The following is a 23,354-nucleotide window of genomic DNA, read 5'->3' as shown; positions in this document are numbered from 1 at the left end:
ACGAAGCTCGTTCAGCAGTTTCTGCAAATGACATGTGCACATGCAGAAATTTAACCAAGCCAATTGGGACTGACTGATTTTCAGGAGAATGGGATTTAACTGTGTACTGTACTTGCTTGAAAAGTCTTTTTTGAAATTACAGATTTCTTTTAGGCTTTTAGAGAAATGAAACGATCGCCCTTAAGTTTAGTTAAACTCATAAAAGTACTGACAAGCAAATATTTCCCTTTAAGAACAGAGGAAGTTTTCATATAGGAGAATAATGAAACTGCACCTTTCTACTAAATCTTTATGAGCTAGTCACTATTTTATAAGATCCTTAAATAGATTAGATTTAAATAGATAGCAACTAGAATGCTTTAAGAATCATAAATATTTAGCTGTAGCCTTGGTTTCCAACGAATCAAATCCCCAAGTCTGTTTTTACCTCGTTCCTTTACGAAGCAAACTTTCAGTCAATGGGCATCTAGCATTAAGCCCGTTGAGACTTCCCTATAATCCTGTGAACCTAATTCCTCATGCTAATTCCTACTCCTCATTATCACACTGTGTATGCCTCCTTGAAATCATTTCATTTATTAAATCAGTTCCAAATAATAGTGATTACTCAACTGTTTACTATGTTACGCACATTTTTAAACAATATGCATCATAGTACAAACCCAAGTTGGATGATAAGGTAAGAGGTGTTGATTGCCCAGGCAGCAGTTTTTGGTATTGACACAGCAAGTACACTACATCTGTACCACATTTAATTCTTTTAAAGAACAAGGGCCTTACACAAAAAATGAAGATATATTTTCAAATTTGTAAGAAATAGCATTCTCTGCTGCAGTTACAACAGCTGCTCACAAATGTGAAAATAATTAGTTAATTGACTGCCTAGGTCCATGGTGTATTCATACACAAAGGTGGGTGAGAAAGCAATTGCCTTCCACTGAACTTGGAAGGGATCTCAATTAATACAGAGATGTTCTGGGGAGTTGTATTTGTTGCATCAGAAAGCCATTTTTAAATTATACAAGACATGGAATAAGCATATAGGTTTCAGTTCATGCTCTCCTGGCTGTTCAGGGAGGAAACAGACAAACAGCAACTCATTTCCCATGTCCTAAAGCAAAGAAGCCAAGAACCCTCATTCAGAGCTAACCCAACCCAACTCAATTAAACTCCAACTTTTCTTCACTAGGAAGATCAAATTTCATTGCAATACATACTATTTCTATAAAGCTGGACAAGAAATAAATCATTGTAGATGATGTGGACAGAAATTCTGTCTTTTTCTAGGGGTAATCGGGAGAAAAGGATGGGAAAACATAGGATAAGAAAACATTCTTCCTGCAGCAGACTTGCAGCAGGTACTAGAAAAGAACTAAGGTAACCTGAACCTTAATGATTTATCTATGACTGATAAATTTAATAATATCTTTAATGATACTTCTAATAATACATATTTGTATATATTATAAAAATATATAAATATACATTACACATATATCAACTGCAAAGGTAATACTAAAAAACTAGGAAATGCTAAGATCGCTGTTTTAATTCAAACCTCATGTGCACTGTATTATAAGATAGTGCACATAAGATTTCTGGGATCACACTCTAATTTTGTTTCTGTAGGAATGCTGTCTCAATCAGTGCATAACTCCATACGCTCAAATAATCAGCAGTATTGAATCAATTACTTTCCCTTTGTTGACAAATCCGTGTTAGCTATCTCAGAGCATATTGTGCTAATCTTTCTCTGAAAACTAAATGAATATAGTTCTTGTAGGTTATTTTATGCAATTTACTGTGGTAGTGTTTGACTGCTCCAATAAAATGATTTTTCACATTCAAATGTCCCAGTTCAGTGACAGGCTGGAATAATTTTTATTTTCCAGATTGGAGTGACAGAGATTAATCACAAGCTATCACTCATCTAGGAGAGGGTAGGATCAATTTCAGAAATACTGTACCTGATTATTCAGAATAAGTACCATAGTAAAACATCTTTGCCAACTAGGAAGCTGGAAGCCATCCTACAAGAAATCATGAGTTTGGGGATTATTTCTTCCAAAACGGAACATAACCTTGCTTCTTTTAAAAGTCACTACTAAGACTCAGGACATTGTTGATGCTACTACGTACATGATATCAGTTGATTCCAGAGAAAAGACAAAATCGCCATGCTAGGCTGGGAATGAAGAGAATATCTCCCTAGTTAAATGACTGCTAGAGAAGAGTCTAAAATAAGATGACTTCTGGGGAACGAAGAGCCATAAGAATGGTATTTTGCAAGGGCCCCAGCAGTAGCTCCAGCTCCATAAAATACTGCCTGGTTTCCATCTGCATTTTGAAAATCAGTGTGTTACCATGGAACATGCTAATTTTGATGTTATGTGTTATTTTTTGACAAGTTCAAGGCTCAAATTTCAGTTACAGCCCCAATACTTAATAGCTCTACAAATTATGCCTGAAGTGTACAGAAAACACTGTGGGAACAAAACCTGCCATCTATAAGAATTTTGGGAGAGGTGTGTTGGATGCTGAGATTCAAAATAGAAGATTATGGCATATCATACTTCAGCTTATAGACTATCAGGTTGTATGCAACAGACCTTCCTCTCTCCCTGGGGCTATTCCATTTTTGAATAGAGAAATAATATCTGCTGAACCAAAAAAGAGCGTTCAGCACTCACTATTCTTCAGGCTGAAACACAGATCCCTCTTCCATACCAATTGCAGCAGAAGCTTGACCCTGGGTATCATACATCCCAAATGTGTTTTAATTACTGGTATGTTAAGTGCTTTGAGGGTAGAAGATGAGCGATGACCTTTTTGATCAAAATTTTATGTTGTTTCATCCAAATGTTCTCTGTTAAAATTGATAGATTTACTTGCCACAAAAATTTTTAGTCAAATCAATATTTTCTGCCTTGTTCCAGATTTAAATTGAAAATGCATTTTACATTTACAGTATTTCCTTTGCCTTCCTCAAGATTCTTGCTTCATACATCATACAAGAAAGTGAAACAGTGGCTGACCTCTGTCACTAAGCAACTCCATTTTTCCATTATTAATTTGTACATTTAAAAAAAAAAACAACAATAAGCTAAGGCAGAAGACTGGTGTAAAAGTAGTCTGCAAACATGTGACCAAAGACCAAACTGCAGCCTACATAAACTACAGTACAAACATGTTGAACAGTAAACCCTTACACTAATACTTCCTAATCCTTATTTTACATAACTCTCATTTGTAAACCTAACAATATTCCCATAATGGAATATTTGGTAACTTTCACACATAGCAAATTCATCATACAAACTGAGAATAAAAATTCCACAGTAGGGTATGAGGTTGCCACCCATGTCTGCAACTTGAGCCAACTAAGTACTCATAGCAGTGGTATGCTGTCATCTTCTTTGTGAACCACTGGTAGAGGAGGACACCTGTGGCTACAAAGCTGTTTTCTGACTGACTCTATTTCTGTTTTGAGTTACGTTACAGCAAGCTACGGAACAGGCTGTAACACTCCTTGTACTTTCTTTTCTTTGCCCTTGCACAATGGCTATCCAACCGACTTAATAAATCAGGTCTATTTTCTGACTGCAGTTGTTTTATCTTATCTCAGTTTTCCTTCTAGCCCACTGCCACCACCATGATTTTTCCTCCTGACTTCCTTTCTGACCAGTTTTCTTCATCCTAAGTTTTTGCCCAAGCCTGGACCAAATCCCCTTCACCAACAGCTTCAACTTTTCCTGCTCCTGTTCCATAAATCCAGCAATTTCTGTGCTGGAGTCTCACACCTCTTGCCTTTCTCCCTTCTTCTTCTTAACTGTGCTTTGTTGAGCACAGTTAAATTCACATCTTTTTACTCAATTCTCCCAACAAAGTAGAAAATAAAAACAAACATAAATACTTTCCTGTTTTATTTGAGTTTCACTGTCCTGATCCAATCTGCAGGGGACTCAGTATCAGCACTGGACCTTGACCAGTCATGTCCAGACGTTAAGTGATTTAGATGCAAAGCCTGGCTTGCTCTATCTGCTGTTTCTACTGAAGCTTATAGTAATTTGATCATGTTTTCTCACGATTTTCATAAAAATGTTCAGAAGCATATAGTTGAAATACACTTTAGCTCACTTCTAAATTTCAAAACCCTGCTAGATAATAAGGTGTATGGAGTATTGGAGTAAAGGTTTTGAGAATAATTCAACAGAGATAGAATTATTTTTTGCCTGAACTTCATTGTTAAAAGTGACCTAGTTGCTCTAACTAACATTTCCCAAGATAAGTCAAAATCGTTTTATAAATCAGATACATTTTAGGAGTTGTAATCAACCGAAAACCAGATCTATAACATGAAATCTTAGGAAATCTTAGGTAATAATAGGTCTTAGTTACAAAAAATACAGACATTTCTATATATACAAATATACATTGTGGATGTTTCCAACTGAGATTCTGTCAGTACTTCCATTTCAAATTTATCTAAAATGTTGATAGTCTTAAGGGTAAGGTTTTCCAGGACATAATAAACAATTCAGAGCAAACATTCACTTTTTTGTTCTTTTTTAACAAGACTGAGATGCATTTATTTTATAGATTCTTTTCCTTTACGTATTTTTCTGATAGCTGTTAAACAAGTATGAGCATATTTTAGCACAGGGAGTAGATGATATGCTTACTACTACTGCATGTATTTGTACAATAGAGTAAACCCATGCGTTGATGTTCAGGCTGGGAAACCAATCACAGCAGTTCTGTTTACGCTCCATGACTAGGTGACATCCATTCTTACTACAAATTTTCAATTCAATTTATAAATATTGCTATATTTTCACTACATTGTCAAACAGATTTTGGCCACAAAACTGAAATTAACATGGAAGAAAATTCTTGTGTATGAAGATTTCATTACATACTATATTACATATTTATTTGAAAGCACTCAAAATGAGACAAACTTGGAAGCCATCAGACTGTGTGAAAATTTACATTACCCACACACCTGAAAACAAAAGTTTTCAGAAATAAATCTTCAAGAAAGAGAAGTCAAACTTTGTGTGGAAGAATAAGATTCTACAAAAGACAGCTATTTTATGCAAATATTAAATACACAGTCAATGCTCAGAAATTCTGTTATAAAGCTAGGGATAAGGAACTCTGTTTCCTGTCCCACAGATTTATAATATTTCAAAATACGTGTCCAGAAGAAATCAAACTCTCTGCACGCTTCAAAGAAATACAAGCTTGTAAAAGAAGAGCCCAAGCTATATCAGTTTTAAATTCTTGAAACACGTACTTCAATGTCTTTTTTTCATGTCGAAGATATCAGTAGATACCACTGCTCAGAATCCTATCAAAAATAACATTGATATCCATAACATCAACACTGCGTATTGTGATAATGTTACCTCTGTTTAATCAGAGGAACATCTACTTAGATTTTATTTACCTTATGGCAGCTACTTCCCACTGAAGCTAACAGCAAACACGAGAAGTGTACATAAGCAGGATAAAACCATACCAGCACTACATGAGGTTTAAGTGGTAATGACTTAAAAATGACTTCCAGAGACAGGATTTCTGAACTACAGGAATCGTGATTTTCTCACAGCAGAGAGAAGGCTATTTTTAACTTACAAGAATTGTGAGTAGTGAACGTTACAGCCAGTTTGAAAGTAGCATCATTCTAGGTACTTACCTAAGCTTGATCTTGTGTTGGATCGCTCTATTATCGCATGCTTACTGGGGTTGTTTAATACTGAGCGTTTGGCAAGCGAGATGTCTGCTGTGACTCGTGTAATTGATATACTGCAAAAGCAAAATAATATAGAAGGGAATGCTATTTATTTTGAGGAGAAAAGAGATTCGCTTAAAATAAAAAGTTGGCTAAGAACACAGAAAAAGAGTTTCTCCTTGGTGCCTCAGTATGCTTTGCACAAAGTGAACAGAAGAGATGGAATTATGTTACAAGAACTATTGGGAAGACAGCCCCCTTTCTGCATACTACCAAACTGTAGCATGATCATGATCTGCAAAATTACTCCAGTCTGGGGACAGAAAGGTAGGGAAATGATAGAGTTGTGAGGAAGATGTACTCCCTAGTGGCTCCGAGCCTGCTGTGGTTAGACTATTTTGATTGTTTTTGTTTTTATTTTTCCAAAGGTACTGAATGACATTCTGGCTTATTATATACAAAAATGTAGTGATAACAGGTGAAGGTAAAACTTAACAGGCAAATCACATGATACTTACATTTATTCTTCAGTTAACTACTTGTTTGGTTTTTTTGTTGTTGTTGTTTTTTTTTTTGTTTTGTTTTTTTAAACAGAGTGCAAGAGCTACCTATATTTTTCCAGAAAGTTCAAGCAATATGTTGGCTATCTGAAAATGAGGACTGAAATATAAAGAAACAAACACTGGAATGAAAAAGCAAATGAGAACTCTGGGCTGAGTTTCTGGTAGGCTCAGTTCTGTGTTTAGAAGAAAAGATGAGCCAAGAAATAAGTGATTACTTCCAGTTTGCACTGACCTTCTACATAACCTTCTGCATATTCTTCTTCCTAGGAAAACAGTTAACTCAGTTTGTTTTGCTTTCCAGGGTCAAAAAGCACCCTTTAGCTAAATTCCCCTTCCAGCTCTGTTCTAACAAAGTTTTAGAGGTCACATTTTTCCAGTGCTGAGAGTTAAAAAAGGCTTATGTTACTCTCTTGCTCTTCCTTGTATGATTTTACTTGCAATTTAAAAGAAGAAAATGGGTTTGGAGAGGGGGAGCTACTCTCTAAGAAACATACTTAGATGCTATTCATCTGAAATGTAATCAAAAAAGTCATCTTCCAGTGAGCTCAACGCGTGTATAAACTTTCTAAAAACAGATAAAATTTAATAGAGACAGAAATTAATACAGAAAAACAGGAGTTATTTCCACAATACTGATTAGTGACACCATTTTGAAAATTCAGGCATCATATAACTAAAGCTAAAAAAATAACCAAGTGTTGTGATTTTTGGCCATTAGCCTTAGAATGAAATCCAACATGTAAATTAGGATACCGGTTAGATATTTTTATTTACTAATTGACAATTTTTCTCCTGCCAATTTCCTTCCAAGGTTGTATAGGAAAGAATTTTCCCATTTTTCAAATGCAATTGTGCAACACTGAAGGAAACAATTTTTCATTTCAAGATTTCAACAAATTTTTAAGATCATTTAAATGTCTTTCATGAGGGAAGAACAAGCCAGATCTCCAAATAAAGGGTATGTATGTCATTGTTCCTTAAAAAATTAATTAGTACCTAACAGGATCAGAACTCAAGCAAGTTTATAATGCAAAGTACTTACCGCCCTTCAAATCTATGTTTTAAAAAATCAAATAATGCTTTTTGCATCATATCTGTTACCTAAAAGCAAAGAAACAAGAAATTAATAATTAGATAGGAGAAACTGATGATAGCTGATGCTAACAATTTAGAAAAAGATATTGAAGTTGACAGTAAAACTTTTATCTGAACAATATGACAAGAATGTAAATAATTTTGTCCTAATCTGAATTTGGATATGAAATAAAATGAATGTAACCACACATCTCATTGAAGTATAAACTGTCTATATTTTTGCCTATGATACAAATCATATTTTTCAGCTTAATTACCTCCAAACATTCAAATCAACATGATGCAAAATATTTTTGGCAAAATAAAATGATTTGCAACAATCTCTTACCTCATATCCCTTCAAAGAAGGTCCCACTAAAACTACAGGTCGCATAGAAGGCACTACATCATAGGGAGGGATGTGCTCCGTCTATAAAACAGAAAAAGATTTCAGCATTGCAGCACTTAGAGTGTAAAATATTAGTTACAATATTAGCAACTCTGAATTTCCAGTGATGTCACCAATGGAAGAATTGTGGATTGATTAACTTTTCCTGAAAATTGGAACCACAAGGACTTCAAAGGTTCACAGATTTCTTTCTGAAGAAGCTTTTCTTTGACTTACTATTTACTTTCATGTTTGCGCTGAGCAGTTCTAAAATGTTTCTCTGGAGACATTCACATGTGCCACTGCATAATTCACGACTGGTTGACTGAAAAGGTTAATTCCAATATTTAAGGACTTGACACAATTGTCTCTGGAGATGTGACACCTTTATTCCTACTAAGTTTTTCTTTGTCAAATTACAAAGGAGAAAAGTAAAACAAAAAGGAAGAGGAGAAGATTAGAACATCTCTTTTTATGCTCAGATCTGCTGACTGATTTGCAAAACCTGACATCACTGGAAATTCTAATGGAAGCGATCATGGTCTGACTTCCATATTTGCATACACAATTCACTTCCAAAAGGAATCAAAACAATCATTGATCAAGTTAGTATTTAAAGAAAATGTTCATAAACAGAGCTTGGGATACCAATACTTTTACTCTGGGAAGTGCCATCACCACCAAAGAGCAGACTGCGTTAGTACAGTATTCACCAAACTACTTACTAACGTATCGTGCATAATTTACAAAAACTACTTTGAAAAATAGTTAAGACTACTTGTTTCCAAAGACTACCACAATTTTTATATTGCTATTGAAATAACATAAAAGCAGATTAATCCATTTTATTTTCTTTAATAAATTGCTAATCAATATATACCTCCAAGAGTAGCATACATTGACTTATCAGGAAGGGCTTTTTGTTTTTAAGAAAGGGTTTAGATTGCTTTTGTCTTAGGGAAAAACATATCTAATCCAAACCCAGGAACTTGTGGGTGATACAGAAAGATGGTATGCCTATTTTTCAGATGCCTATGCAGTAAAAATATATCAGTCAAGACTGCATAGTACAGTCATTGTTCATTATTTCAGTACTCAACATATCCCAAGATGTTTCACAATAAGGTTAAAATAAGAATATACGTTACAAAACAGAAAAACATGGACAAACATTAATACAGTGACAGCACAAAATGCTAAACAAGCAGCAGTCTGAAGCAGTCTAAAACACAGAAAACATTTTCACGAATGTTTTTATATTTTAAATATAATTTATCTTATTTTTAGTCATCTGTAGCTTCACCAGATAATCAGTAAATATTAATGAATACCAGTGCCCAAGGCACTGTAAGCATATCAGATGAACTCATGTTACACAGGGCAGAATCTACCTCAACACATTTCAAAGCAAAACTCTGCAATTACGCTGCACCAGTATTAAAATGCAGACCTCTGCTGTTCTTGCTAATAATCTGCTAAACATCACTAATAATCTGATATTTGTTGGAGTCATCTCCTAAGAAAAACCCATTACAAAGTGTTTATAGCAAAAGTGCACTGATACAACAGATCTTTGTTTTAAAGTGTCAACCCAGTTAAAAATATTCATGCTAGAAGCTAACTGGCTATTTGAAAATCAGGGAATCTACAGAAGTTATCTTATTTGATGGAATATGGGGTTAACTGAAAATCTGTTGAAAAAGTTTTATTTTTAAAAAAGCTTTCAGCAGGACACTGTCTATCTAATGGAAACATCTATGTTCTTCAATTTAGTATTAAAGAATCTAATGTTGTAATGTCCTGGCACTTAGCTATACGGCTTTCACTTGTAGAGTCAAGTTCAAATAGGAATCTGAAACAAAAACTAGCAAAGTTCAGACCACATGGTTCACGTTCAGTGGTTAGACCACACGTGATTAGTTTGGGATGTCCGCCCAGTTTTAATGCAAATGTTATGACAAAAGCTATTGTAATCAGTAAAGACTGATATAGAATAAAAGAGATCATACAGAATGGAGAGACATGGAATTAATCACTGTCTGATAGCATGGTGGTTTGTCTGCAAGATGCATCTTCTGAAGAAGCTTATGCATTCAATACATATCAACATGTGTAATTCTTCCTTAGCATTTATACTTGGCTATAAATACGGTTAATGAAGAAATTATTCAGAAGCATGAGAATGCTGCTGATTTCCACAGACCTTACTGCAGAAAATACTGGTGACTGAAAATGAGAAGGATCTGATATTTCTTAAAAGAGTTCAAGAAAGAATAAAATATTTTATTTGCCTAAACATGTCAGCAATCCAAAGAACTAGCAACAGTGTCACTTGGCACTGTTTAGAAGCAGCATATATAGCCTGAAGATGTTGAATAGTTAAAAGCAAATGAAGAACAGCTATGAAGACTTTGAAGATTATTTTTTATTTTTTTAAGTAGAAGCATAGTATTTAGTTTCATAGTTTGGCTGCTACCTAGTGTCTTGATAATGTTTTCTACCAGATATCCTAGAAACATATCTCAGTTTGCTGTAATAGGATGCCAGTGGTATAATTCTGCAGCACTTAGGGTTATCTATGAAGACATGGGCTCTTATGAAAACTAACAGTACCATTTACAATAGCTGAGATACAAAAGCATTTGACTGATGTAAGGCAAGATCATTTGGCTGGTAACTTATTCATGACAATAGGAAAAACTCACACTAGACTGCCAAAACAAGTCTATACTTTTCCACTGTTGTTTCTCATCTGTAGATTTTGCACCAAGTGAATTAAAAGTTTAAATACTGACTAAATTAAAAATTCACAGATTTTGATTCTTTGTTCCGTAACTACTGCCTGTATATCTGATTAGATTCCAATAATGATTTCAGTAGACTGAGTTACAATGAAAATAATACCTTGAAAAAGACAGAGATATAAAGAATAGGTATGCACTAAAGAGGTGCATTATATGAATTTGTTAGAAAAAAAATTCCTCAGGCATCTAGAAGGCCTTCTGTATTATTTATTCCATCAAAAAGGATAAATACTGTAGCAGAGTCTCATGGACGCACTGAGCTTAGAACTGTTTGCTTTAGTGTTTTGAATACTTGAATAGTTCAGTTAATGTCTTCTTTAATTCTAGGGTAGCTGCATTGTTAAACTGGGGCAATAATCATAATGATGCCAGCAGCAAGATGAACACAGGTAGTGCCGAAATAAACTTACCGATTTCTGCTTCTGCTTAGCTACAGCAGCATGGAAAAGAAACAAAGAACAACAAAGCATGCATGTTATTGGCTTGTCAAAGGACGCAGACAGTTAACAGGACTAGAAATGTGACGCAGTGCAGGTGAGCAGGTGGACAAATGGGAGCTTGGAAGTCGGTGTTACCTTCTTAAAGAAGGGCATTCTTTTCTCTTTGGAGTGGGGTGATGTTACACTGTTTGCACTGGGTTTGGGGGAGCGATGGTTTGCTGGAATATCATTTTCTTCTGCATCTAAGCCAGTGGCATCTATGTCTATAGCTATATACAGACAAACAATTCAGAATTATCAGATGACAGGGAAAGCAAAAATAAGTTAAAAAAGAAATAAGAAATAAAGAAAAATAAAGCTGTCGAGAGTAAAATAAAGATTAAAATAAAAATAAAATAATTTAGTCATGAATACAAAACACAATAAAACAATGGGAAAAATTTAACGGCACAGTAAAGTAGGTTTAGAAAACACAAGGCAATTTTCCTCTGACCCCTTATTACAGAATTAAATCAGACATATACAGAATCAATATTACAAAACAGAGGAAGGGCCAAGATCTTTTTTTTGTTAGAGTAGTGTATATCTGAACTAATTCACTGAAATAAATAATACTTGCACCAATAGAACAACAGAATTTTTGCCAGCAACATCTGAATTATTGCAATGAAAGCTAATTCAAAATTTGTACCATCAATTGAAATTCAAAATGTATTAATGTGTCTTAAGCAAATCAAATAACAAAAAAAAAAAAATTGGGGGACCAAAATCAGCCTAGTTGTGGCACAATAATATCTACATTTATCCTATGACAGACTACAATGGGAATCTAATTATTTTAACAAAAAGTGCACAGCAGGCATAAGATATGTTTATTAGAAATAATAAAAGAAGATCTATTGATAGTCAAAACTAAAAAGAATGGGTAGCAGAAGAGAGAAGAGACATAGGTAATCTGAAAGACCTGGTCCTATGTGAAGAGTGAGGATGTAGATAGGCCAAAATGGAAGTGAAAACAACAAATCACTGCTGTTCAACCTCTCACAAAGGTATAAACAGCACACAAAGCTTGTACCAAACACATCTATCTACCTTTTTTAGTAAGTAACTAGCTACAGTATAAGCAAAAATTGTAATGGAAACAGAAATAAACACATTTTCAAAATACAAGGCCAGCTTATTCTGAGGGAAAGGACCAACAGATACCTGCTAACTACCTCCAAAACAACAAGAAAAAAAACAACTGAGAGTTTCAAAAGCTTTCTTCTTACAACATTCAATCCTGCTCTTAGGAGTTGTCTTCAGAAAAAAAAAGTACATTCAAAATGGATAAATATGCTATACAACACTGCCTATGTGCATAAAAGATCTTACCTACCTCTTGACACCCACTGCTAACAGGCTTCTCTTGTCCTGCTACTATGGTGAACTGAATGTATCTCTAAAGAATCTGCAAGCAGCATCATTTGTACAGACTTAAACCAAACCTATAATTAATCACTGTAAACTATTGTGAAACCACCTTAGTGACCTGCTTTCAGCTGCTTGACGAGCAAGACATCAATTAATATAGTGGCACCTGCTAATAAATTATACAAAAAAACGCACAGTTCTGTCAAGCCTGTGTACAACTACTGATTTAAGAGACATCTGTGACAGCAATCTCTTCAAGTATATTTTCCCATTTGAATTATCTACACATCTAATCCCATGATCCTTGGCAAGCCTTAAGTTTGCAACTCTCCCTTTGAGTCTGACCTTGACAAGAAAAGCAGTGTGCAGATCTGCAGCCTGTTTCTATACTTCTGCTCCTAAAACCAGCCACAGAAATCACATAACACTGTCTTCTAGCAACAGTGTTCCTTCATCCTCTTTATAAATACAAAAAGAACATATTCTTTTCTTGAATGCAGGCCAGCATAGATGCTATAAATCACTCATAATCAAGCGTATTAGAACTCCTTAACTTCCATGTCCAACTAAAATCATCTGTAAGGAAAATTACAGTTGTTAAGCTTTTCCTGTAAAAGAGAAATGCAACATTTTATCAGATAGATATTGATACCTATTTCTCATTCTCAATTTTCCCACTGCATAAAAAATGTGTCAGTTTGCCTTTTTTTTTTTAGAGCTAATTATCTTTAATTTGTTGTGTCTTTTTTGTTTTTAAACTCATTTTCACCATTATCATCATTCTGTGGGGTGGCCAGTGAAGAACGTATGAGTTGATTACTACAGATTATTTAAGGACTATAGGCCTCTTCTCAATGTTTTTCACTGGTTCTTCACCTTTTTTTATATGGGAAAAAAATACCAGACTCAAAGTCAAAACATGTAATTAATTTATTCTAGTTATCATTTCTTCAATTCATTAAATAATTGCTGGTTTTGCCAGTTATTTTACTCTCACAAAGAGGAGAACTAGTAACAGCAGAAATATATCAGATTAGAATTGAGCTGTACTTCAAAAAATTAGGTTCTTCTCTGTAATATCAGTTACAAATTATGCTTCTTTCATTCTTCTTGGTATGTATTAAGATTATCAACAAAACACCGCAAACTCCAAATCTTCAGTGTAACTCAATTCAATCAATTAAACACCATTTTTCTTTCTCCAAAAAATCATTTTCCTGAAAACCACCATGTGAAGAAATGACTCAATGGAACGAAAATTACAGCATCACTAGCAATTAGTGCGTTGGCAACATAATTATGCTATCTCTTACCTCTAAATTCTATGAAACATTCAGAAAATTTCCTATGTACTGGTATCTAAGTGTTTGCAGAATATAAAAATATTCTAGCATTTCAGATGTTCTATTTACAAAATTACAACATAGGTCCACAGACACTTTCTACTCAAAAATGCAGCCACTGAAAAATGACAGTTTAAGGCCTTTGTAGAAGAAAAGATTGAAGTGTGTTCTAATGACTTTTGATGGACACATATTATTAAACTAAAATATATATTTTCTTAAAAAACAGTTGATAGGGAACTTAGCTGGCAAACTAACTGTAATAAACTTGATCATTATAAACAAACTCATGGTTTCATGAGAAAGACAGACACATTTTTCAATTAATTTAACCAAATGAGTCTACTAGTATAATTTGACTGAACTCCTCTGTTTCTCTCTTAATATCCAGTAAACATTTTAAAAATCTTCATGAACATTTGAAGATGCCTGCTCTGCAGATCATCCTCCGTATAAAGTGTTTGGAAAATACTCATCTTTACCTCAATAGACAAGATGTTAGCAATACTCGTAGAACTTTTTGATTTCAAGTATTCCAACTCTCCATTTTCTTTCTCAGGAGTAGATAAAATGTCCAACAATAAAGCAGTTGATTTGAATATATATTCGGAAATACTATATTTGGAGCTAATACCTTCATTCTGCTCCAACTCATGAGGAATTTGCTTGAACTTAGCCTAACAAAAGTTAAAATCTGTCTGTTCTAAATTCAGAACAGTATTTGTGGGGAAACAAAATAAAAAAAGAATTCTGTCATAAAAGCAAAAATAACAACCAACCAAACAAAAAAAAACCCTCACCAGTATTCAAGAATTACGTGAAACAGATCATCATTATCAGAACTGTGACAGTGAAAGCTCCTGGTTGTTGATGCTACTGCAAAGAGCTCTTGGGAGTTTTTATTCTTTTTGCTTCTCTTTCTCCCTATTAGAATGCATTTCTTATTCAGCAGGATTGCTTAGAGCCTAAGCCTTTAATTATTCTATCACAAGACAGCCTCACCATTTCATTTGCTCTCTGCTATAAAACTTCATGGCAAAAATAAAGAACGAAGGAATTATGTGGATTGTTAAGAGCCCTATCATTACTTAAACTTGATGGTGGCATTAACTCTTAAACTACCCAAAGCAGCCTTGCAGGGCAATGCAATTGCACAGGAAATAAGAAAAATAGAACTAAATGTAATGTAAGTTTTAACAGACGAGGTGCCTGATTCTGTAAACTGAAGGGCTTTTGACCTACTCACCAGATGATGGAGGCGTCGATTTTCTGGAGCTAGGAACTATGTCACCCAGACTGGATGAAGAGTTTCCTCCTGATTTACTGCAGTAAAGCAACAAAGTAGTTTAAAGTTTTACACCTTTTTGAGTATTTATTCTACCTTTTTTTATTTTTCTCTAAATTAGCTGCTAGCCCAGAGCAAACAGTATTTCTGACAGTAGCATAAATTATATATCTTACACAAAATCAGTGCCCACTTTGAACACTGAGGATGTGCAGACACCAATCATGCTCTGTGCTCTGCAGGTTCATTCTGCTGCATATGTCTTTATGGCCTCATGTCCTTATTGTAATCTAGCTGTTCATTACATTAATATAGTTACTAATATTGTTGCTTCTTACTATGATTAATTCTCATACCAGCAAGCATACATATTTTCTTTAACAGAATAGTTATTAAGAATGCCCTAGTGAAACTAACAGTGGGCTCATCTAAAACAGTTTCAAATTATGTAAAAGTTTGTTTGTTATTTTGGTACAAACTTAATAAAAATAAGTGCGTCAAAGGAAGTTACAAAGTGTCTAAGACTAAGTCAAGTTCTGCTTTGTGAAAGCCTATTCAAGCTGTGCATATTAAACAATATTTTTGTAAGTTTATTTCAGTTTGAATTGAATCTTTATTTCTACATTATGATGACTGCAGTCAGAAACAATGAATGACTTAATACTTTCTTTAATTTCTGAAATCAACTTTAAAGTTTAGTAAATGTAACTGTGAAAAAAAGTAACAAATAATGTAATATTTAGGGGGATTGATTTTTGTGCTTGCACTCAGCAGATGTACTAACTCCTTCACAGATCACAGACCAATCTAAACATCTGCATTCTCTCTGTAACTGTAATTACATTATTAATTGTATAAATAAATATGTATTTTTCATTGATTCAACATTCTTTAACAGTCAATCATAAAAATTAAAGAGATGTATAGCACGCACAATCTTAATTTCCAAATTAACTGCTAGAGGCAGCACTATTATTTTTAATGATTTCTTCTTGTTACCTGGAGTAGAATTTCCCTTGCTTTGCCTTCTGTTCATGCTGCAGCCTCATGTTTTCTAGTTTGACTGGGCTTGGTATGAATCCTATTTCACAGCCTTCTTTTACCAACCGTCCTATCCACCAGTCATTGTTAAATTTCTAGACAACGAAAAGAAAAAAAATATCTTGTACTACGAAATTACTATATTTGTGATCACTTTGTTAATATTTTTTGACTAGCAGCTAAGTCATTTTATGTAATTCTTCCCTGCAGTTAATCATTGTACTATGTTATTATGGCAGTGAACAATAGTGGTAATGTTCAGAAATGCATAAAAATAATTATACCTTGCAAATTATTAAAATGCTACAGTACTTAAGCAGAAACTTTCCCTCTCAAAACATCATGATTCTCCCAGGCTGTTATATCCTCCCATTTCACCATTTTTCTTTCTGCTTTGCAGCTACCTTGATGCTTCTCCTCACTGGATGACAGAGATTTCTTCTGATCTGCTCTTATTCACTGCAACAATTTTTAAAGCTCTATAATAATCTTTTTTTTTTTCCTTGTTCTATTAAACTGAGTTCCCTATTTAGAATAAAAATACCATATCTCAAACTCCCCTGCTTCTCTGAACTCACTAATATCTTATGAAATACGACTACATTCCACTTCCCATATGTGCTCTACCTATAGCTCATGTGATCTGTATGTTAAGCAGAAAGTGATAAATCCACGAGGAATGGACATCTGAACAGTAAGGAAATTTGCCCTTCTAAAACTGAAGTTATGAAAATAGCTATTATAGTACATATTTAATAATTAACAATAATAATTAACAAGTGCATAGTTAGGTGTAAAACATATTAAACGAGTGGGCCCACATGAAATATAAATAATTTTACTAAGTATATAATGTTGGTGGATCAACAATATAAAACCTAGTTAGTATAGAAATGCTGTGATGCCTGAAGAAAATTTTATGATTTTAACAAAAAATAAAGGTTAAAATAAGTACAATTTTAAGGTCATAAAATATAACTGGCAGTATAAAATATTATTCATCCAATGGGATGCTTTAATGAGTAAGGATACAAGTGGAAGCTACATTAGAAGAACAATTTATCAAAGCTGTATTGGTTCAAACATCTTATTAAAATTGTAAACTTCCACTGAAAAATTCTAATTAAAGGTAAGCATGAGCATTTCAAATATGTAGGACAAGACGTGTAGAGGAAGACCAGTCATTAAATCAAGAAAGGTTGCCGTCAAAAAGATCTGCGTTGTGTTCTACATGAAGTCTGCAAAAGTAGTACCATTTAGTTTGCTAAATGGAAGAGATATATAATTAAAGAAACATCATTAAATTAAAATCTGAATAGACAGTATTATTTTATCCTGTGCAATAGTGCAACAAACCACTGCTCAACAAAATACATTTTAATATACTTAGTAGAAATACTTAATCCTTGTAAATTTTTTCTTGCAAAAATAAAAACATGAGGAATTCACTCCTGTAAAAAAGCTAAGTGTTTTGTTGGTAAACACAAAGGAGGATAAGGTAGTTTTATGAGAAAATCGTACTGTATGTAGAATCATAGAACTACTTGTGTTGAAGGGACATCAAAGATCATCTAGTTCCAACCCCCTGAATACATAACACTTCTCAATTTTAAAAAGCAATAGTGGAAATCTTGGTAGTGATTAGTGATATGTTCAGCTCTCAAGGTGCTGGCTGAGGTGAAAGGTTCTCTGTAAGGACACCTCTGCTTGAAGAGTCAGGTGAAACACAAAGAGGAATTAAATGCAAAGCAAAATTATGGCCATGCATTTAAGTTCTGAACGATTCAGAGAAGTCTGTGATGCAGTAGAGGGAATCCGTCCTCTGTACATGCACTAAGTTTTAATAAATCTAAGTTAATAATAAAAACAAATTTCCCTCGCATAGAATCAGTGCAGTCTTTTTCACCACTGTCCATGTAGATTCTGAATTTAAGTTTCCCTTGCTTGAGCCCTCTCAGCAGTATAAACTGAAGAGCTGAGTGAAGGAGCAGTATGCAGTGGATTACAGAGTCCTGGAGAGAGAGCCAGGCCAGGGCCACAGCCACAACAGGAGACAGGCAGGACAGGAAGGATATGGCTCAGGACCTGTCTGAGAAGGTTTAGTCTGCCAGCAGCAGCTGCTGCCAGATGTGGCAGCAGCAAGGCCACTGAGATCCCAACCCTTATCTGCATCCCTGCTCCATTCCAGAGCAGGTGGATGGTCAGCTTCACTGAGTGGCTCAGAGAGAAAAACAGTTTTGCAATTAGAGACTTTGTTGTATGACACCTGAGGCTGCAAAAAGAACTGCATTTTAATCTTGCTTTCATTACTTCCAGCTACATGCATCCACAGACAGTATAATACCTCGGCTGAGCTAAGCTTCTTTTCAAGATATTTCTAAGATTCAGTAAAGTTTGGACAATTCCTTCTTTCTCATTATTTCCTATGTGTTTTGACACTTGAGGCTAAGTTCGGCTATGATGAAAAAGCATAAATTCCATCAGACAAAAAAATACTTAGCACTGTTTCTAGTCCTTGGAAACAGGGAAAAGACTCAATGTGAAGTCTGAGGTTGCCAGATAATTTGAAATACAAATGGAATAATACAAAATCATTTAATCTAACCAAACTGAGTCATGCTTGTCCAAACTCACTGAAAGATCCTGATAGGTTGTTTTTTTTTTCCAAAGACTCTATGCCAACTCATCCCTACTTTTGTCACAAGAGAGAGCAGAGCATTTCTTTTGCAATTTCATCAGGCTTGAATGGCATTTTCTTCACTATATACAAGTTATCCCTTTTTTAATGTGTTTCATATATATGGAAAATACTGATCACCAGTCATCAAGGCAAAGGTATTAAAAGTCTAATTCTTGTGTTTCCTTGCTCTTTGTCCACTTGTATTTCTACTTGTGTATTAGGGAAATCTTGTTTCCTCTGCAAAACACTCCACTAGCAGAAAACATGCATCATCAATTGTAACTGAGGGATTCTTCTGCACAGCATTAAAAAGCCAGATAATCTAAAATGGATGAAAGATACATTGCAAAACACAGCATATGATCAGACGCTCAGAAATCTCATAAAGTCAAGAAACAATTGAGAATAAAGCAGTGGTGTACTCTGACCCTTAAAGAGGTTCTCTGCTTACTACTTCATTTTTGCTTACTTCTTTAACGTGAAGAAAATCTTTAGCTTCAAATGAGATGGCCATGCCTGGGACTGGAACATCATCATCATGAGCTGCACTATAACCAACATTTGTCCGAACTGCAAATGCAACAGGTTTTGTCTGCAAAGAGAAGGTAAAAAGCATGAGGATTACTCTCACAAACACGTGCATTTATACAAATGTACATACAGAGAATGGATTCTGTAAGATGTCTTTTTAAATGATAAAAATGAAAAAGAACTCTTAGCTGTAACACAATTAGCTTGTGTAAAAGACAACCAACTATTACTGATCTAGGCATGCCAGGAAGAAAAGTAGTAGTCATGTGGGCACTGAACTCACTGATATTTTTAAGGAAGATACTTGATAAAAGCTAACACTAATTATTGGTTTTCAATATTCAACAAAACCCCATAGCTTACCTGAATTTACAAATTGCAGACAAACACAGCTGGTGCTTTATATGCTATTATTCGTTTCAATACAAAAAATGTGGATATGAGCAAGCATTAAATTGTCAAATCTCCTAAATACTACTTCCCCACTGAAGAACACAGAATAAAACATATCATTCATTGTTATTTAGAATAAATTCTCCATAAAGCATGGCAAACTATCGTTGTAGAACTGCATCTCAGAACAAGAGAAACAATCTTTGCCAAACGATGATAGAGAAGATAACACACCTGCCTGTTCTTTCTCCACAGTTCTCTACCAAATACTAAAAAAAACCCACTCAGCAGGGTATTGTGTTTTACTCCTGATATTATCAGTGGATGAAAGACTTCAGACTGACTAAAGACTATAAAATCTCTGCTGCATTGCAACCAACAGACAACTGTAGCAAGCTCATGTCCTTGACATACTTAGAAGCAATCTAAAATTTGCTATTAGAGGGCAAAACCTCACTACCCAAAAAAAAGAGAAAACAGAAACTACTCTAAAAACATCTGAACATGAAAGTTATGCAGCAGGCAAAAATATCTTCTTTCAATTCCTGCTCTTGAAAAATTAATGCGAAAATGTGAATAGAAAACAAAGCGGAACATTTAACTTCACACGTTCACAGCCACAGTTACGCCCCATTTTAGATATTTGTCATACTGGTTGAAAGGGAGACTAAATTACAGCATGATTAAACAACAATAATTAATCTAACTACATATTTAAAGCTAATTAATTTGTAAAATTTTAATGCTGGCCTTTTTACATGGCTAAATAATTTTGAGAGTTCCACAAAACATTAAAATAAAGTATACTTTCTTTTCTTGAACTGCTGTCTAGAAGTAAAGTAATCCGAGTATGCTACGCAAGTCATTACTTTCCTATAGAACTCAAAGGAGAAATAGTATCTTACATCAAATACATATACATATATATTATTTTTACCATATGTATCTGTATATCTTAGAATATACCTAGCATTTGCTTACATGTTCTACACTTCTAAAATTAGTTTTGGTCAAAAGTGAAGCACTTCCTGTTCATTCTTTAAATCAGCAGCAAAGTGTGATGGCAGTGTAGCTCTCAGTTAACCCACAGGACTAAAAGGACAGAAGCTCCTAGATGTTAAACTTGAACATTTTCTCTCTCCTGTAAATAATTACGTAGCATCTTCAGAATGAAAATTTCTACATTCTCTTCCTTTTTTTTTTTTCCCAGGAAAAAAACCTGCATTCAACAGATGGAATAATCCTGCAAAGAGAACAAGCTTAGACTGAACGCTTTTTATAACGGACATAAATTAAATCAAGACTTGGGAAATTATCAATTTTGTTTTATTTTTATTTTATTTTATTGCCTGGATCTTATTTCTTCCTGTTGATTCATTATATTTACTTTATACATCTTGTACAAACTCTTATTTACTAAGTCAATAATATTTACAGTTTTATTCTACTCAGCCACTTGCTTGCTTATACTTACACTCTGCCTCACTCCTGTTTTATGACTGACTTGTATTCAGTGCCTTCAAAAGCTTTTGCACAGTATCTATTTCTACCTTGCACTCAAGAAATACTGCATCCTGAAAATTATACCCCCTTTTTCTAGTAATATACTTAAAACATGAGAGGACTCTCTTTTTCCTATAACTCATTTCAGATTAGTTATACTGTGCTGTAAACCCAGTGGATGCAGCCTCTGGGGATCCTTGTCAACGAGGCAAAATTTCTGACACAGAAATTGCTCAGAGAACAGGTCATCTCCCTCATGGCCACTAATTTTGGGAATGCTGCTCAATAATCAAGTTATCTCTACTCCCTGGATTCAGTGCTCTCCAAGCCACTTGCATTTCCACCTGAGCTGCCCTGCATAAAGCAGTGACCCTGGAGATGAAAAGATACGAGCAGGACTTAAAGCTACCTCTACTTCTTAGCAGTAGGTGATGAGGATCTAGGGTTTGGGATCCATCTCGTTTCTCACTTTATTGAACCACTCCCAGTAAATAGGTATGCTTCACTGATAGTAGCTTCAATGAAACCAGAATGCTGATTAGAAGGTATCTTTTATGAAGCCAATGTCAGCTAAGTTCAGAATTGACTCAGAAACCTTTGTTAGTTATCATTATGTTGAAGCGGTTGTCGATATTGGCATCTATGTTCAGAGAAATCGTGTCCAAGTCAGCTTCTTACCTTGCTGCTTTTGCATAATAATGAGTGCCATTCATTGTACCCATTTTTCACACATGCCTGCAAATTTAGCCTGAAAGGAATTACCTTTTTCTGAGGTAATGAATATATAACGGGCCTTTCTTGAAATACTGCCAGGTTTGCACTCATGAAAATTTAAAATAACACAAGTTTTTCAGTTAAGGAAAGTCGATACCACTCTTGAACTTTTTAATTCAATTAGTTGTCTTGGTTGGGGATAAATATGCCAAATAATGACCTACATTTAGCACTGTTTGTGCAAGCTGTCCCACAGACACTGTTTGTGCCATAAGCAAAGCTAATACAGAACATAGGACAATGATCAATACTAATGTGACAGCCTGATAGCCGCAGTCTTAAAATATGTCACTTTGTTTTGCCCTGTTGATGGTTGAGAGTCAAACATATAAAGAAAAAGTACTGCAAAACCCATGTTATGGGATTATAAGATTTTTATAAGAAACTCTTGATTATTTTGTAGAAGTTTGCAATGTTATGAAAGATGTGGGGGTACAGAAACTACCAAAGTAAAAAATGGAAAAGTAAAAATAACAAAAGAACTTTTCAATTCCTATTTTGGTATTTCAATCTATTATGCTGTTACACAAGAAAAAAAAAATCAAAACCACCTGAATACACAAACAATGCATAAATTTACACTCTACACACTGAGCATTGCTGGAGTCACTTTACAAGTAATTGCCCACTGCCTAAAAATAGCATTTGCTCAGCAATCTCATTGTTTAAGAAGTGCCAACACTTGACAAACATCCCAAAGAAAAGTCAGAGTGAACCTGCCGACATTACAAACAGTGATCAATAGCACCATTTCCCAGCAAAGACTCAACTTTCTTTTATTGGTATGGGTGTATGGATCAGACAAGGCTGGTAGCAAGACAGAAGCACAGAATAATTTAGGTAGGAGAGGGCCACCAGAGTTGTCATTCCAGCTCCCAGTTCTCAGCAGGTCAGGTCACAGCAGGCAGCTCAGGGCTGTGTCCATAAAGGCATAAAGATAGACCACAAATACTGGATTTTATGCAGCAATACAAAGAAAATTAATTATAAAATGGCTTGGGTTGGAAGGGACCTCAGGCATCATCAAGCTCCAAACCCCCTGCCATGGGCAGGGTCACCAAAAGTGAAGTGTAGTGGAAACCACTATTATAATTTATTATAATTATAATTTAAGTGGTTTAAAAGGAGTATTTTTTTAAGCGCTACATGGGTATTTGCAGTGGGGTGGAGAAGGACATATATTATTTCAGGTTAAGAAAGCAACCATAGTACTTTACTATTGAAGAGAGCACTGTTCCCATAACCTGAGCAATGCCTGAGGCTCAAGTCTCAGACCTGTGTCCCCCAGAGCAAGGTGCAGCATTCAGCACCTGCAGCAAAGTGACTGAGATGAAAAACAAAATTACTCTGAAAAACCAAAACGCAATAAAACTGGAGTTAATGAG

General features: G+C 34.7%; 1 protein-coding gene across 6 annotated transcripts in view; it reads right to left on the bottom strand.

Moving 5' to 3' along the window:
• CACNB2 (calcium voltage-gated channel auxiliary subunit beta 2) overlaps positions 1–23,354 on the bottom strand; it is a 230,313-nt gene that overhangs the window by 20,401 nt on the left and 186,558 nt on the right. For all 6 annotated transcript variants that reach the window (XM_042888062.1, XM_042888068.1, XM_042888067.1 and 3 more), the window contains 7 exons: positions 19,238–19,360; positions 16,047–16,183; positions 15,009–15,085; positions 11,142–11,275; positions 7,724–7,804; positions 7,343–7,401; positions 5,702–5,811 (listed from right to left, as the gene is read on the bottom strand). In XM_042888062.1, the coding sequence (XP_042743996.1) occupies positions 5,702–5,811; positions 7,343–7,401; positions 7,724–7,804; positions 11,142–11,275; positions 15,009–15,085; positions 16,047–16,183; positions 19,238–19,360 (721 nt within the window). The remainder of the gene's footprint in view (positions 1–5,701; positions 5,812–7,342; positions 7,402–7,723; positions 7,805–11,141; positions 11,276–15,008; positions 15,086–16,046; positions 16,184–19,237; positions 19,361–23,354) is intronic.

Source organism: Lagopus leucura, unplaced genomic scaffold, assembly GCF_019238085.1.
Source record: "Lagopus leucura isolate 7727_CA_CO unplaced genomic scaffold, USGS_WTPT01 Super-Scaffold_100157, whole genome shotgun sequence".
In the NCBI taxonomy this organism is placed as follows: domain Eukaryota; kingdom Metazoa; phylum Chordata; class Aves; order Galliformes; family Phasianidae; genus Lagopus; species Lagopus leucura.
Note: the sequence above shows the minus strand (reverse complement) of the source record. Positions and strands in the feature narration are given on the sequence as shown.